This window comes from Ceratotherium simum, chromosome 6 (genome assembly GCF_057802395.1).
Source record: "Ceratotherium simum simum isolate JZ-2026a chromosome 6, ASM5780239v1, whole genome shotgun sequence".
In the NCBI taxonomy this organism is placed as follows: domain Eukaryota; kingdom Metazoa; phylum Chordata; class Mammalia; order Perissodactyla; family Rhinocerotidae; genus Ceratotherium; species Ceratotherium simum.
Window position 1 is genome coordinate 71,403,608 of NC_141905.1, and position 13,073 is coordinate 71,416,680.

Sequence of the window (13,073 nt, forward strand, 5' to 3'; positions counted from 1 at the left end):
TTGTTGTTGTTTTCCCTTTTAGCTCTTTCTTACTTTCTGGTATTAGAAGATACTCCAGGATCATCCTGTATTTTTCCTACACCAGTCCTAGAATCAGCCATTTCTCCAAGGAGTCCTGTGTCCTTTTATTGAAAAGTGGTCTAAGAAACCAAGATCGGGACACTAGGTGTGCTCCTTGCTACTGGGGTATTATTGCTTCTAGGCCCTCTCAGCTGACAGAGCAAGGAAATAAATGTGTATATACTAACTCATGTATATACATACATACTGATAAATATTTGTGTATGTAACCATTTGTATCTATAGTAAGCTAAACATGAGTTCATACTGATATTCCAACTCTAATCCATTATCAATGGCTTTGTTTTATTTTTTTTATTTATTTTTTTTTATAATTTTATTTATTTATTTTTCCCCCAAAGCCCCAGTAGATAGTTGTATGTCATAGCTGCACATCCTTCTAGTTGCTGTATGTGGGACGTGGCCTCAGCATGGCCGGACAAGCGGTGCATCGGTGCGCGCCCGGGATCCGAACCCGGGCCTCTGGTAGCGGAGCGCGCGCACTTAACCGCCAAGCCACGGGGCCAGCCCCAATGGCTTTGTTTTAACATTGACCATTCTATACCATGCTACACAGTGTAGCATTAGTAACATATCCATTTTTAAATTCTTTAACATAAAAAGTTCCTCTATTAGTGGTTTCACTTCACGTTTCCCAGTACATAATTTCTACTGCTAGTTTTATTTTAGAATACCTACCTTGCACAAAGACAGGTTCTAGTACCTGAAATCAAGTGAACCCCAACACTTTCACTGTACTTTATGGGAGGTGTGCAAGGCTAACCAAGCACTTCTGTTAATATTGAGAAAGAATCAGACTCTATAAAGATTTGTGTGTATATCAGCACTAAGCATTTCTGTTAATATTGAGTGGGCAAGAAAACATCATACTATGCAAAGACTTATGTATAAGTCAGCACTCATCAATCCTGTATGCGGAGGAAAAAAAGGTGAAGAAGTTTGTTTATATAGTGTATTTCATATAGTACATTAGAGGTTAAGAGCTCAGTTCTGGACAACAGACCTGGTTGGAATTCCAACTCGGCTATTTATTAGCTGTTTAACTTTGGAGAAATTATTTAATCACTCTGTTTACTTGCCCGAGAATGGGATAATACTAGTAACTTCAAAGAGTTGTTTGGAAGATTGACTGTGATAATATTTAACACATAGCCCAGGAAGATAATGATAGCTGTTTGTTATGAGTTCTGAATCCTAGGAATGTGCGATCTGTAAAGGGCATGCCATTTGGGGTGGGCAGCATGAAGCTCTCTTGGGGATTGCATGTGAATACTGTCAAAAGGGTACCAAAACTTAATGTTGGTAGATATTTCCAAGGTCATCTAATTTAGTCCTTCCTTCTTTCCTTCCTTCCTCATACTTTTCTCCTAAATTGTCACCGTTTTAATTCTTCTCTTAAAAATATCAAAGATTGGCTCAGCTCCACGACTATTTCTGACAGTGCCATCATGAAATGGATTTTATGAGAAAACGACCTACTTGTATTACCCCTCCTCTCTCATCCCAGTTTAATTATTTCTTTCATAAAGGGCAACTTAACAATTCCAGGTAGGAAGACTTGCTCCAGTCCTCACTGATGTAGTTTTTCTTTTCCTCAGTTTCTCTGTGAGTAATATTATATTGCTAAATGCTAAGACTGATTCATTCACTCAGTAAGCACTTAGTGAGCACCTGCCATATACAACTTTCTGTGCTAAATACAGAGTTAGGACAAAGATGTGTCAAGGAGCTGATGTGAGCACCTACCATATACAACTTTCTGTGCTAAATACAGAGTTAGGACAAAGATGTGTCAAGGAGCAGTCTCTGCCTTCAAGGAGCTGGAAATGAGGCTGAAGAGAATACCACACAAACAAATCTCTAATGACCATCAGGGCCACTAGAGCAGAGCACAGAGGTCTAGGAATTCAGAGGAGATAAGATCGTGTCCCAGGAGATCACCTGGAAGGATAGGTGGGATTTTGTAGACAAAAACGGGGAAAGAATATATTATAAGAGGTTGCAGTAGTGGGTGCAGTGGGCATCTGTTGTTTCGAGAATCCTCCATTCTATCTTCTGATAGCAGCGCCTCAGTTTTCCATTGAGGAACTACCTAAACCCAGTCTGACAGGCTGCCATGTCCTGCCCAGGTCAAGAAGTGAACACATTACCCAAGTGACGACATTCCGAGAGTATTTGCCGGGCATTTGAGATTTGAGCAGAGTGAACCAAGAAGAAAGCGTAGTATTGCTGCTCGAGGCTCTCCTTTTGCAGAGACTATTAGGGAGTTCCTGTTCCCTTGGTACCCTGAGCCACCCTGGGTACTGTCCTCCCTGAGCCTGGGGGCTCATGTTTTCCATTGACTCTGTAAGCCACCCCATGTTATTCTTTTTTGGTTTAGGTTAGTCAGAATCAGTTCTGTTATATTCAACCAAAGAACCCTAGTAGTTTGAACAAAGGCTTAGAGCAGGAAAAAAAAGAGATGTGCTTGGATAGTAATGAAGATGGGTCTGGTTGGTGTGTGAAGTACGTACTGGAGAGCTAGTAGTTGGAAATAAAGTTGGAGAGGTTGCTTAGATCTGGACTGTGGAGGACTTTGACCACTAGGATCTAATGATCCAATCAAAGCCACATTTTAGAAAGATTAAATGGGCGAGGGGGCAGGCATGGAGTCAGGGTTAATATGCACCAGTTTTTCTCATTAACAAAACAAAACAAAGATAGAAGGCGGTTGGTAGCATAGCTTCTTTTGTAAATACTTTCACTAGCCCACAGTCTGTATTCAATTTACCATCATTTTTCAAGAACTGATTATATTCTAGGCTCAGTGCTAGATTTTAGAACTATAAAGGTAGTTAAGACACAGTTTCTGTCTTCCCAGAGCCCCCAAGCTAGGTGGTAAATCAGACCTGTGAGTGTGAGAGACAAATCATTAGGATTATGTAAGAGTTCTAGGTGTTTTCTGTAAAAGAAAGTGGTTAACTCTTTTGTTGGGGTAGGAAAGGCTTCAAAGAGGTAGTGACTTCTGAAGAGAGTTTTGGATAGCAGTTTGCCAGGTCGTCACAGTGGAGATGGGCACAAGCATTGGGATTAAAGGTCTGGAGTCCTGGAAATATATCAAGATTAGAGATAAAGATTTTAGATCATAAATATGTAATATGATAGTTAAAAAATGGGAGTGGATGAAATTGCCCAGGAACATAGACAATAGTCATATGAGAGGAAAAGCAAGGACTGAACTCCAAGGAACACCGACAGTTAAAGGATGGGTTAAAAAAGAGGATGCCCAGCAGAGGACCCTGAGACAGAAGTGAGTGTTTAGGAGAATCACAAAATCAGGGTATCATGGAAGCCTGAGAGGAGAAAGTGACAGGATGGGAGGAGCAGAGTGTCAGATGCCACAAGATTAAGTAAAAATAGGACAGAGGAAAGGTCATTAGTCTTAGTGAGAGTCATTTCAGTGGAATGGTGGGGGCGGGAGTGAGATTACAGGGAGGAAATGGGGAGATGAGGAGGGGAAAAGTGACTGTGCATGGAAGGAGAGAGAGGAGCACGAAGGGGAATGCAGGTCAAGGGAGGCTTCTATCTTTGTTTTGTTTTGTTAATGAGAAAAACTGGTGCATGTTAATCCTGGAGGTCATGGCATGGACTTTCCTAACAACTGAGTATCTTAGAGAAAACACGTTCCTTCTGATATGTAAATACATAATCTCACTCTTGGTCCAAGATGGTCTTGTCTATTTCATATTCTGCTCTATCACAAAAATACAATGTGGTTTTACTATAACTTGTCAAGATGTTAGATTGACATGTGCCAGAAGCAAGTAAATTTGAGGTCATAAACTAAATTTTTAATCAGACCATATGTAAGTTTAACTTTTTCAAAGAGGGAAAATCAAGCTAAATTTTAATTCCAAATGTGCATTTTCCTTAGGGAGAAATATTTAGTGTACACACAAAACAGCTTATGTGACTCTTGTTTGAGCAGATCAAAGGGAAGAGGTTTGGGTTAGCAGAACCTAATTACTATTCTAGTAAAATAATAACTTCTACTAAAGATTCCCCACTTAGTATTGACTAACCTTCTGAAGGGCTAGTCAGCTAAGAGGTGTTGTACCCATTTCAAGCTTCATGACTTTCCTAGTCTGTTATATGTCAGCCTAATCATTAGGTTCCATGTCACAGAAACCCAACTTTAAACATTAAAGACAAAGAAATTTGTTGGTTTAAGAAACCAAACCATGATAAAGTCAAGCAAAACGTGTTTTAGAGTTATCTGGAACCAGAAGCTAATTAACTAAATCTATCTAATCTAATCTATTTTATCTATCTATCTATCACCTATCTATCTATCTATCTATCTCTCAGCTTTGTTTCTTTCTAAATGTAGCCTTCATTCTTAACCTCTGCAAGCTGACTTGCTCCTCGTAGCTAGAAGAATGGATCAGCTTCTAGACTCATGTTCTTATAACTCTACCAAGAGAGAGGAAAAGACTTTCCTGTTGTTCCAGGACTTTGATTGGTCTGCTTGGGTCATATGCCCACCCCACCCCCACCCCCTAGACCAATGTGGCCAGAGGGATTGAGTTGCTAGGATTGGCCGAGCTAGGATGAGAAGCCCATCCTCTGCCAGGTCACTGTGATGGGAGAGACAGGTTCGTAGAAGGAGACAGCATCTCCCATTGACCTGCTTGGTAAAGAGGAGAGCCTCAAAAGAGTTATTATCTTATTGCCTGAGAAGAGAAGTGTGCGAGGCACACAAAACTAAATGTTTGATAAATTTGGTTAGCACAAAACTTAGGTGCAGTCTCTGAATAAATGGGCTGATTGATGTGGAATGGGCGTAGGGAAAAGTTTTCTGCAAATATCTGCTGGGACATGTTTCTGCCAGAAAAGGGAATTACAGTTGGGTTGTTACTTGATTGTGGTAGAGTTGGCATAAACCACATACAGAGACTTGGCACTTCACAATTTAAAAGTAATTTCACTTACATCAGCTTATTTGAGCTAAAAAGAATCCTGTGGGTATTTTAAATTTCCATTTTAGAGAGTACAGATTGAGTTGCAGAAAAAACTCTTGTCCAGGCTCCCATAACCAGCGAGTAGGTAGTGGCTTTGGGTTTAGAATCAGTAGTCCTGACTTCAAATATTTCTTCCATTACACCCAATCCTTTTTTTTTTTTTTAAAGATTTTATGTATTTATTTTCCCCCCAAAGCCCCAGTAGATAGTTGTATGTCATAGCTGCACATCCTTCTAGTTGATGTATGTGGGACGCGGCCTCAGCATGGCCGGAGAAGCGGTGCGTCGGTGCGAGCCCGGGATCTGAACCCGGGCCGCCAGCAGCAGAGCGCACGCACTTAACCGCTAAGCCACGGGGCCGGCCCCATTACACCCAATTCTTAATGAAAGTACATTTTTTAAAAGGATTTTAAGATCTTGCCCAGTTTTAGGAATAGTTTTTGTATATGACTTTTATATTCATAAATCAGTTATTCCTGATTTATTAAAGTCATGACTTTGCAGATTCCTCATACCACCACTAAATTTGCTGTTGTTGACACAGTCTCTTCTAAAGAACAAAATAATTTTTGGTTTCTCTTAAAAATGTTATGGAATCTCTTAATAATTAGGTACTCCACAGTATTACATATTTCCAGGTAGCCTAGAGTCAGTGGCTTAAAGTGGTTCCTACCCCACCAAGGAATGATACGGTTGTTTGCCTGATATGGTAATTCTCTACTCTGATTGATCAGAAAGAAAAAAGGTATATAAAAATAGAAGTTTTTAAATATTAAAGTTATTTGTATCCTTAGTAATTCCTTGATGTTATTGTTTGCTCCAGATGAGAAGAAGCAGATGGTTGCAAATGTGGAGAAACAGCTCGAAGAAGCAAAAGAACTGGTATGTACAGACTTGGTGATATATTTTAACACACGACCAGAGCCATTTAAGCTGATGCCTTCCTCTGGCCTGTTTTATACATTGTAGAAATATGAAAAATTACTGATTAGCATTTTATAATACAGAATTCATCAATTTTTTTAAATTTTTTATTTATTTATTTTTCCCCCAAAGTCCCAGTAGATAGTTGTATGTCATAGTTGCACATTCTTCTAGTTGCTGTATGTGGGACACGGTCTCAGCGTGGCTAGAGAAGCGGTGCGTCGGTGCGAACCCGGGATCCGAACCCGGGCCGCCAGCAGTGGAGCGCACGCACTTAACCGCTAAGCCATGGGGCCGGCCCTGAATTCATCAATTTTTAAATTGAAGAAAATTTAATAGCTTCTTGGGGTTTTATTCTTCTTAATAAAACTGACTCATTAAATGTCCACCTCTAATTTTTATTCCTTCATAATACTTTTCATAATAGCTATGAATAGCTAATGCTTGTTAAAGGCATACTGGGTACCAGACAGTGGGTTAGACATATTACATACCATATAATATTTACTTTTCACAAAAACTCTGTGAGACAAGTACTATTTGTCAAAAACTCTTAAGGATCTGATATTTTCCCCTACTTGCTCACTGACAAGTAAAGCTTACCACAATTTCATGGATGCTGATAGAAGATATGAGATTCCTAGGTCAGAGACAAAGGACTTTTATTACTCAGCAAAAGCAGCTGCCAGAGTTGCAGCATGCTTGCACCATTTCCCTGAGCACCAATTCTCACGGGGTGATGCAAGTTTGCATAGAAGAATGCCTGCATGTACAGCGGAATATCTTACAGGAGAGGAACATGGAGCCTGGGAAATGTACTGCTTTATAGCAGCCTGTAAACAAGCCTGCTCTTTGTCCCAGAGGGACACATTATTTCCTCCCTCAAGATTGCTCCCTGCAAAAACAACCCTGAGAAATGGTCCAGCAAAAGAGTGGTCAAGGCCTTGAATTCTTGGCATGCCCAGCAAGGCATGTAGGAGTGTGAGAGACCCATGGAGGAGTGATTCTCAACACTATTCCTACCCCCATTTTGTAGATGGGGAAACTGAGGCTTAGATTAATTAATTTGCCTGAGGTCCCACACCCAGTAAGTGATGGAGTAAGGATTTGCATTTAGATATGCTAAACCCAGAGCTCTAGCTCATCCACTACTTTTTGATATAAATAAATTTGCAAATGAAAGAGCAAAAAGTATTAAAAAGCATTGTGTCCCAATTTTTGGTTTTAAAGCCAAGTATTGCACGTATGATTCAACTTGTTACTACCTTGTGGTCCTAAATGAGTGTGTTGCTTTTCTAAATGTTGAAGGATCTATTTGATAGTACTTCTTACTGATATACTTAGAACAGTTTCCCTAAGTGTTTTTCTGTTAACTGGTGTTCCCTGTTCCAATAAGTTTGGGAAACTGTAGCTTAAATAGAATTGGAGATTGGGGTCTTTTTTGGTTGTTGTTTTTCTACAGGACCTTCTTGGACCCTTAAATAAGCTAACAGGCATTATGAATCTCTAAGAAGGGACTATAGGGGGCAACTAGAGCATGGGGCATTTCCCAAGCTTATTTAACTGAGTAACATTTATTAACAGGACCGTACGTGGGGAACTGCTGCTTTGGGGTGTCTGAAGAAATAGGTGGCTGTTGTTCCCCGTTGCCCAGCAGACGTTTCCTGTATGTCTATGAGTGCTAAGGCATCGAGTTGCAGAGCTGCTGCTCTGTCTTCTCTGTCGCTGGTTCTTTTCTAGCTGTCAGAATGTCTGATGCTCTCTATAGCCTGTAAGATCCACTTATCTCTGCTGGCTGCTGTCACCGTCTCTACAATGAAAGTAGAGAAAGTTTCCTCTTTTTTTTTCAAATGCTTTTCTTCTTACTTTCTTTTCTTTTTATATTCAACTACTTCTCTCATGCTTCCTGCCTTCATGTAAAAAACTGACCTCTTGCATACCATAGATGCTTCTTCCTTCTGGTTGGCAGGCTTACCATAAATAGTACAAATGGTCAATTCTTTGAATCTTGTGTTGACTTCTTATGTTGTTGAGTTTTCATTAGTAGGTTTTTTTGCCATCAAAATCTGTGTTTTAATTTATTTGTTTGCCTTCTTTTGGAGACATTGATTTATTTGATGATGATAGAAAGCTGGTCTCATGGTAACCAGAGTTTTATTACAACAAGAAATATAAAACATAGTCATACCCTCATGGAGCTTATAGTTATCTTTAGTTGTTACTAACAAAAGAGTTTTGTCTAAGATATGTGTTTCTGTTTGTTTAAAATGATCAGAAAGCTGATTTGCTTAATTCTGATGACATCCTTGTTAGGGACACTGTTCATTATATTGCATACTGTCCTTTTGATAAGGACCTTGGGAGAAAAACTTCTTTTTGATCTGACTTATTAGGATTAGTTGTATTTCTGCTGAATGATTGTTTGCATTAATCTCTTGGACACTGAATGTCTTGTAATTGTCATGTCTTCCACTTTACACTGGCCACGTGAATGTTGTGACAACATGAAACTAGTGTGTTTTAGCCTTATTCCTGGTTTCATATTAAGTGCTTGTTGTGTGTTTCCTTTTTTCTTTCTTAGCTACTTTTAATTTAGTTTTAATTGTCCTTGTAAAATGCCTTAAACAAATATGTACTGAACTCTTGGATTTTTATTTACATGTGCTTCTGCAATTATTTGTTTGGAGGATCCTGTTTACCTTGTTAGAACTAAGTACTTTATGATGATTTCAGAGAAGTGCTTTAAATAATTGCCTTGCTAAGTAACTATTTAATTTATTGGTGCTTCACGTTTATGTTGAGACATGTCAGTAATTTAAATGGTCACTGCTTAAATCAAGGCTAATTAAAACTGGTTTTGTTTTCTTTATAAAAATTGAGGCCTGTAAGTTGAAACATGGTCTTCTGGTTTATCTGTGTTCTACTATAGTTATTCAGTCTCTTACACGGGACAAGTAAGAATTTCATTAGTGAGAAGCTTACAGTGTTCATGGAAATAACTTATTACAATGCTTTGAAAGGCCAAATGTGTGGCAACATTTTGGGATGTGAGTTTATCAGACATGGCTTGAGCCAATTTCTTGTTGTTATTGGTTTTTTTTTTTTTTAATACCAGGTATAAATAGGCTACCTCTGATACCTGAATCATGCTTGCTGTATCTCTTCTTCACCATCAGTAATCCTCACTGCTATAGTTAACATTAATCTTGCCATTACCAAGTAAAAGACACTGTTGTAAGCACATTGTAGGAATTACCTCATTTAATCTTCACAGCTGCCCTCCAAAAGATATACTAATTTTAGAAATGAAATAAGGCCTGGAGAAGTTTAGAAACTTGTCCAAGTTTGAATGCCTAGTAAGTAGTGGAGCCTACGATGTGAATGCAGGCATGTGATTTGAAAGTCCATGTTCTTAACCATCATAATATTTCTGTATTGCCTCCCATTAAATGCTCATGTGTTATAGCCAAAGTGTTATATAATGACAGGTTGTTAAAAAGCACCCTTGCCATGATTTCAGTGAGCTTTGTGTAATTTAGCATGTCACTGTATCCATTTAACTCCATATCAATGTGGTTATAAAGTATAAGGAGTTAGGCTGGAGGTCGAGATCACATGTTAGTTGACATGTGATTTTCCTAATTAGAAAAGACTTTCCAGAAGAATTTTCACCAAATGACTAAGGCTGGGCTGACATTTCATAGAGTAATGGTAGAAATAATGGTTTGGTTTATCTTTCCATAGTTCTGCTGCTTTTGGGTCAGAAGACCAGACCAGGTTGAATTGAATGATAGAGTACTCCAAGGATATTAAAATCATTATTATTGAGGATGTTTGGATTAATGCATGTTTTAAAAGAAATTCTTGACAAAGGAAGCACTTTGTTACTCTGTGTGTCACTTGGCAAGCATTCAGTAACTATTTGTTGACCTAAACAAAAATTAAGCACAAAAGTACTCCCAGTGTTATTTGATCATGGTTAGTTAGCTCCCTGGGCCTGGTTCCTCAAGTGTAAAATGAGGAATTGGAATTAAATCCTTTCAGCTCTAAACATCTGGTCAAATAAAGAATAAGCATATGGTTTAAATCACATTTTCCTCTCACCCTTCCAGCTTGAACAGATGGATTTGGAAGTCCGAGAGATACCACCCCAAAGTCGAGGAATGTACAGCAACAGGATGAGAAGCTACAAGCAAGAAATGGGAAAACTTGAAACAGATTTTGTGAGTCAAATTTCGTCCTTTGCTGTATTTACCAGTCTTTAAACTGAATGTTCACCTGTTTTTTATTGCTTCCTCCACGTGTCTCAGTTAGCGTTATGTGCATCATCTTCAGGAGCTTGTGCAAAAGACAAGCAATAGCTTTCATCATTTGTGACTTGGGACCCAAAAATACTTATGGAACTAGCTAATGATGGAACTGAAGGGATGTTGGATTCATGACTCACAGAGAGATCCAAGTCATGTGATCCTTTGAGTTTGGATAGTATTTATTGGTATTTAGCATTTGTTAGAATTCTGAAACCCATCTTTGGGCCTTTCAGAGTTTGCTGCCTTTGAGATAGAGTGTTCTTAGATGGACTTCAGGGGTTCATGAATGTCCTGAAATTATACCAGTATTTTTGGATGTACATTTCTATGTGTATTTTTTCCTGGGATAGGCTCCATAGACTTCATTAGAGTCTTAAAAGGATACATTACACTCCTCCCCCAAAAAGACAAAAGGAAGTCAATGAATAATTTATATGAGTGATCCTTTATGTGAATTGCCCGGTGAGAATATTCAGCTTTCTCTTCCTATATATCTGACTTTCAACTCTACCCACTTTCTAGCAAATTTAAGAATGTAAATGTAAATATATAATGTTAAGATTGATAGTAATTAGAAAGTAATAGGAGAGGAAAAGATAGAGCTAAGCAATTCCACTTCTGGGTATATATCCAAAAGAATTGAAAGCAAGGACTCAGAGATATTTGTATACCCATGGTCATAGCAGCATTATTCGCAATACCAAAAGACGGAAGCATCCCAAGTGTCCATTGACAGATGAATGGATAAACAAAATGTGGTGCATGCATACAATGAAATATTATTCAGCCTTAAAAATGAAGGTAGTTCTGACATATGCTATGATATGGATGAACCTTGAGTTCATCCATTATGTCAAGTGAAATAAGCCAGTCACAAAAGACAAATACTATATGATTCCATTTATATGAGGTACATAGAGTAGTTAAATTTATAAAGGCAGAAAGTATAATAGTGGTTGCCAGGGGCTAGAGAGAGGGGGAAATGGGCAGTTACTGTTTAATAGGTATAGAGTTTCAGTTTTGCAAGGTGAAAAGTTTTAGAGATGGGTTGCTCAATGGTGTGAATGTATTTAACACTATTTAACTGTACACTTAAAAATGGTTAGGATGGTAAATTTTATGTTATATGTATTTTATCACAATTAAAAATTAAAATTAAAAAAAAGATACAGATGAGGAAATATCTGAGCTTTATCTATGGGTGACAGGAGTCATGTGTTGGCATGTGAATCAACTGTATTTCTGACCCTGGGGTCCAGATTCATAAAGAAAGTCAAGAATTTATGAGGATCTTCCTGTTCCTGCCTTAGCTGTTTTACTTTTGGAGGCTGCAACTCCTAGACCACAATATACCTTTCCATTACAAGGCAGATGGTCCTGGACCTAGTAGAAATTCCACCTAGAATCTGGAAATAGGGTGATTTGCAGTTATGTGTGTTTATTTTATATTTTAATGGATATTTTCCTGTGAAGTTGAGATGGGCTACATCAGTGACTCCAATGCAATTGCTTTTTAAATTGTGTTCCTATTAATTAAAAAAAAAAATTGGGATCTATGTTGGGCCTAAATTCGGAAAAGAAATGTAACCATCTAGCTTCTGTGCTTCTGTGCTAGATACAACCTTCTTTAACTGCTTTGTGAAGGGTAGAGTCTCAGCAAGAATATGAGATATTGTAAAAAATTTGGATTGATTTAAGAATTTGACAACTCAGATTTATACTTAGACAATTCTAATTAAAGTTAACATTTCAATATAAATGATGAAAGTGAAAGAAAATATTGATAAGGATTATTTTAGTTTGCTTACCCCATCTTTATGAAACTCTTCTCCAAAGATTTTTCTCTTGGTTTCTAAAACAACCAAGTGTATTAGTTTTCTAGGACTGCCATAACAAAGTATCACAGACGAGGTGATAATTTATTTTCTCAGAGTTCTGGAGACTGGAAGTCTGAGATCAAGGTGTCAGCAGGGTTTGTTTCTTATGAGGCCTCTTTCCTTGACTTGAGGATGGCCATCTTCTCCAAGTGTCTTCACATGGTCTTCCCTCTGTGTGTGTCTGTGTTCTGATGTCATCTTCTTATAAGGAAACCAGTCATGGTGGATTAAGGCCCACTCTAATGACTTCATTTTAACTCAGTTAACTCTTTAAGGACCCTATCTCCAAAGACAGTCACATTCTGAGGTACTAACGGTTATGACTTCAACATATGAATTGGAGGAGACACAATTCAGCCTGTAACATTGAATTTAGTTTTAATATTTTTCTTCTTAAATTTTTTTTCAGAAATTAAATTGCTTCTGTGGCTTTTAAGTCAGCTAACCCAATCTTTAGTCTTTTTTATTTCCTGAAGAGTATAGTTCTGGGTAGAGTCTTTTAGGTATTTGGATATTGTATACTTGGATAAGTATTTCTCAGGTATATTTTCTATATAAAGAAAAATGGAACAAGCAACTGTGAACTAAACATTTATCCTCCGGGCGATCATTAAGAATTCATGTGTTTGTGTGTATATTTGCCATCACAGCTTGCTTCCACCGTGTCAAGAGACATCCTTCACCAACACCACCACCGCCTTCTATTGTGTAGTGACTCACAGCTTATAAAGTGCTGTAACGTACATTATTTCATTTCATTGTACGAAGAGCAGACAGAGCAGATGTGCATTGCTATTTTACCATCTTACACATTATAGAACCAAGATGCTTAGACTGATTATGGATTTCATTCAACAAGTCTTTCTTCAGCCCTAAAATGT

General features: G+C 38.1%; 1 protein-coding gene across 8 annotated transcripts in view; it reads left to right on the top strand.

The window, feature by feature from the left end:
• VTI1A (vesicle transport through interaction with t-SNAREs 1A) overlaps nt 1–13,073 on the top strand; it is a 351,973-nt gene that overhangs the window by 5,613 nt on the left and 333,287 nt on the right. For all 8 annotated transcript variants that reach the window (XM_087432589.1, XM_014785741.2, XM_087432590.1 and 5 more), the window contains exons 2-3: nt 5,905–5,963; nt 10,118–10,228. In XM_087432589.1, the coding sequence (XP_087288715.1) occupies nt 5,905–5,963; nt 10,118–10,228 (170 nt within the window). The remainder of the gene's footprint in view (nt 1–5,904; nt 5,964–10,117; nt 10,229–13,073) is intronic.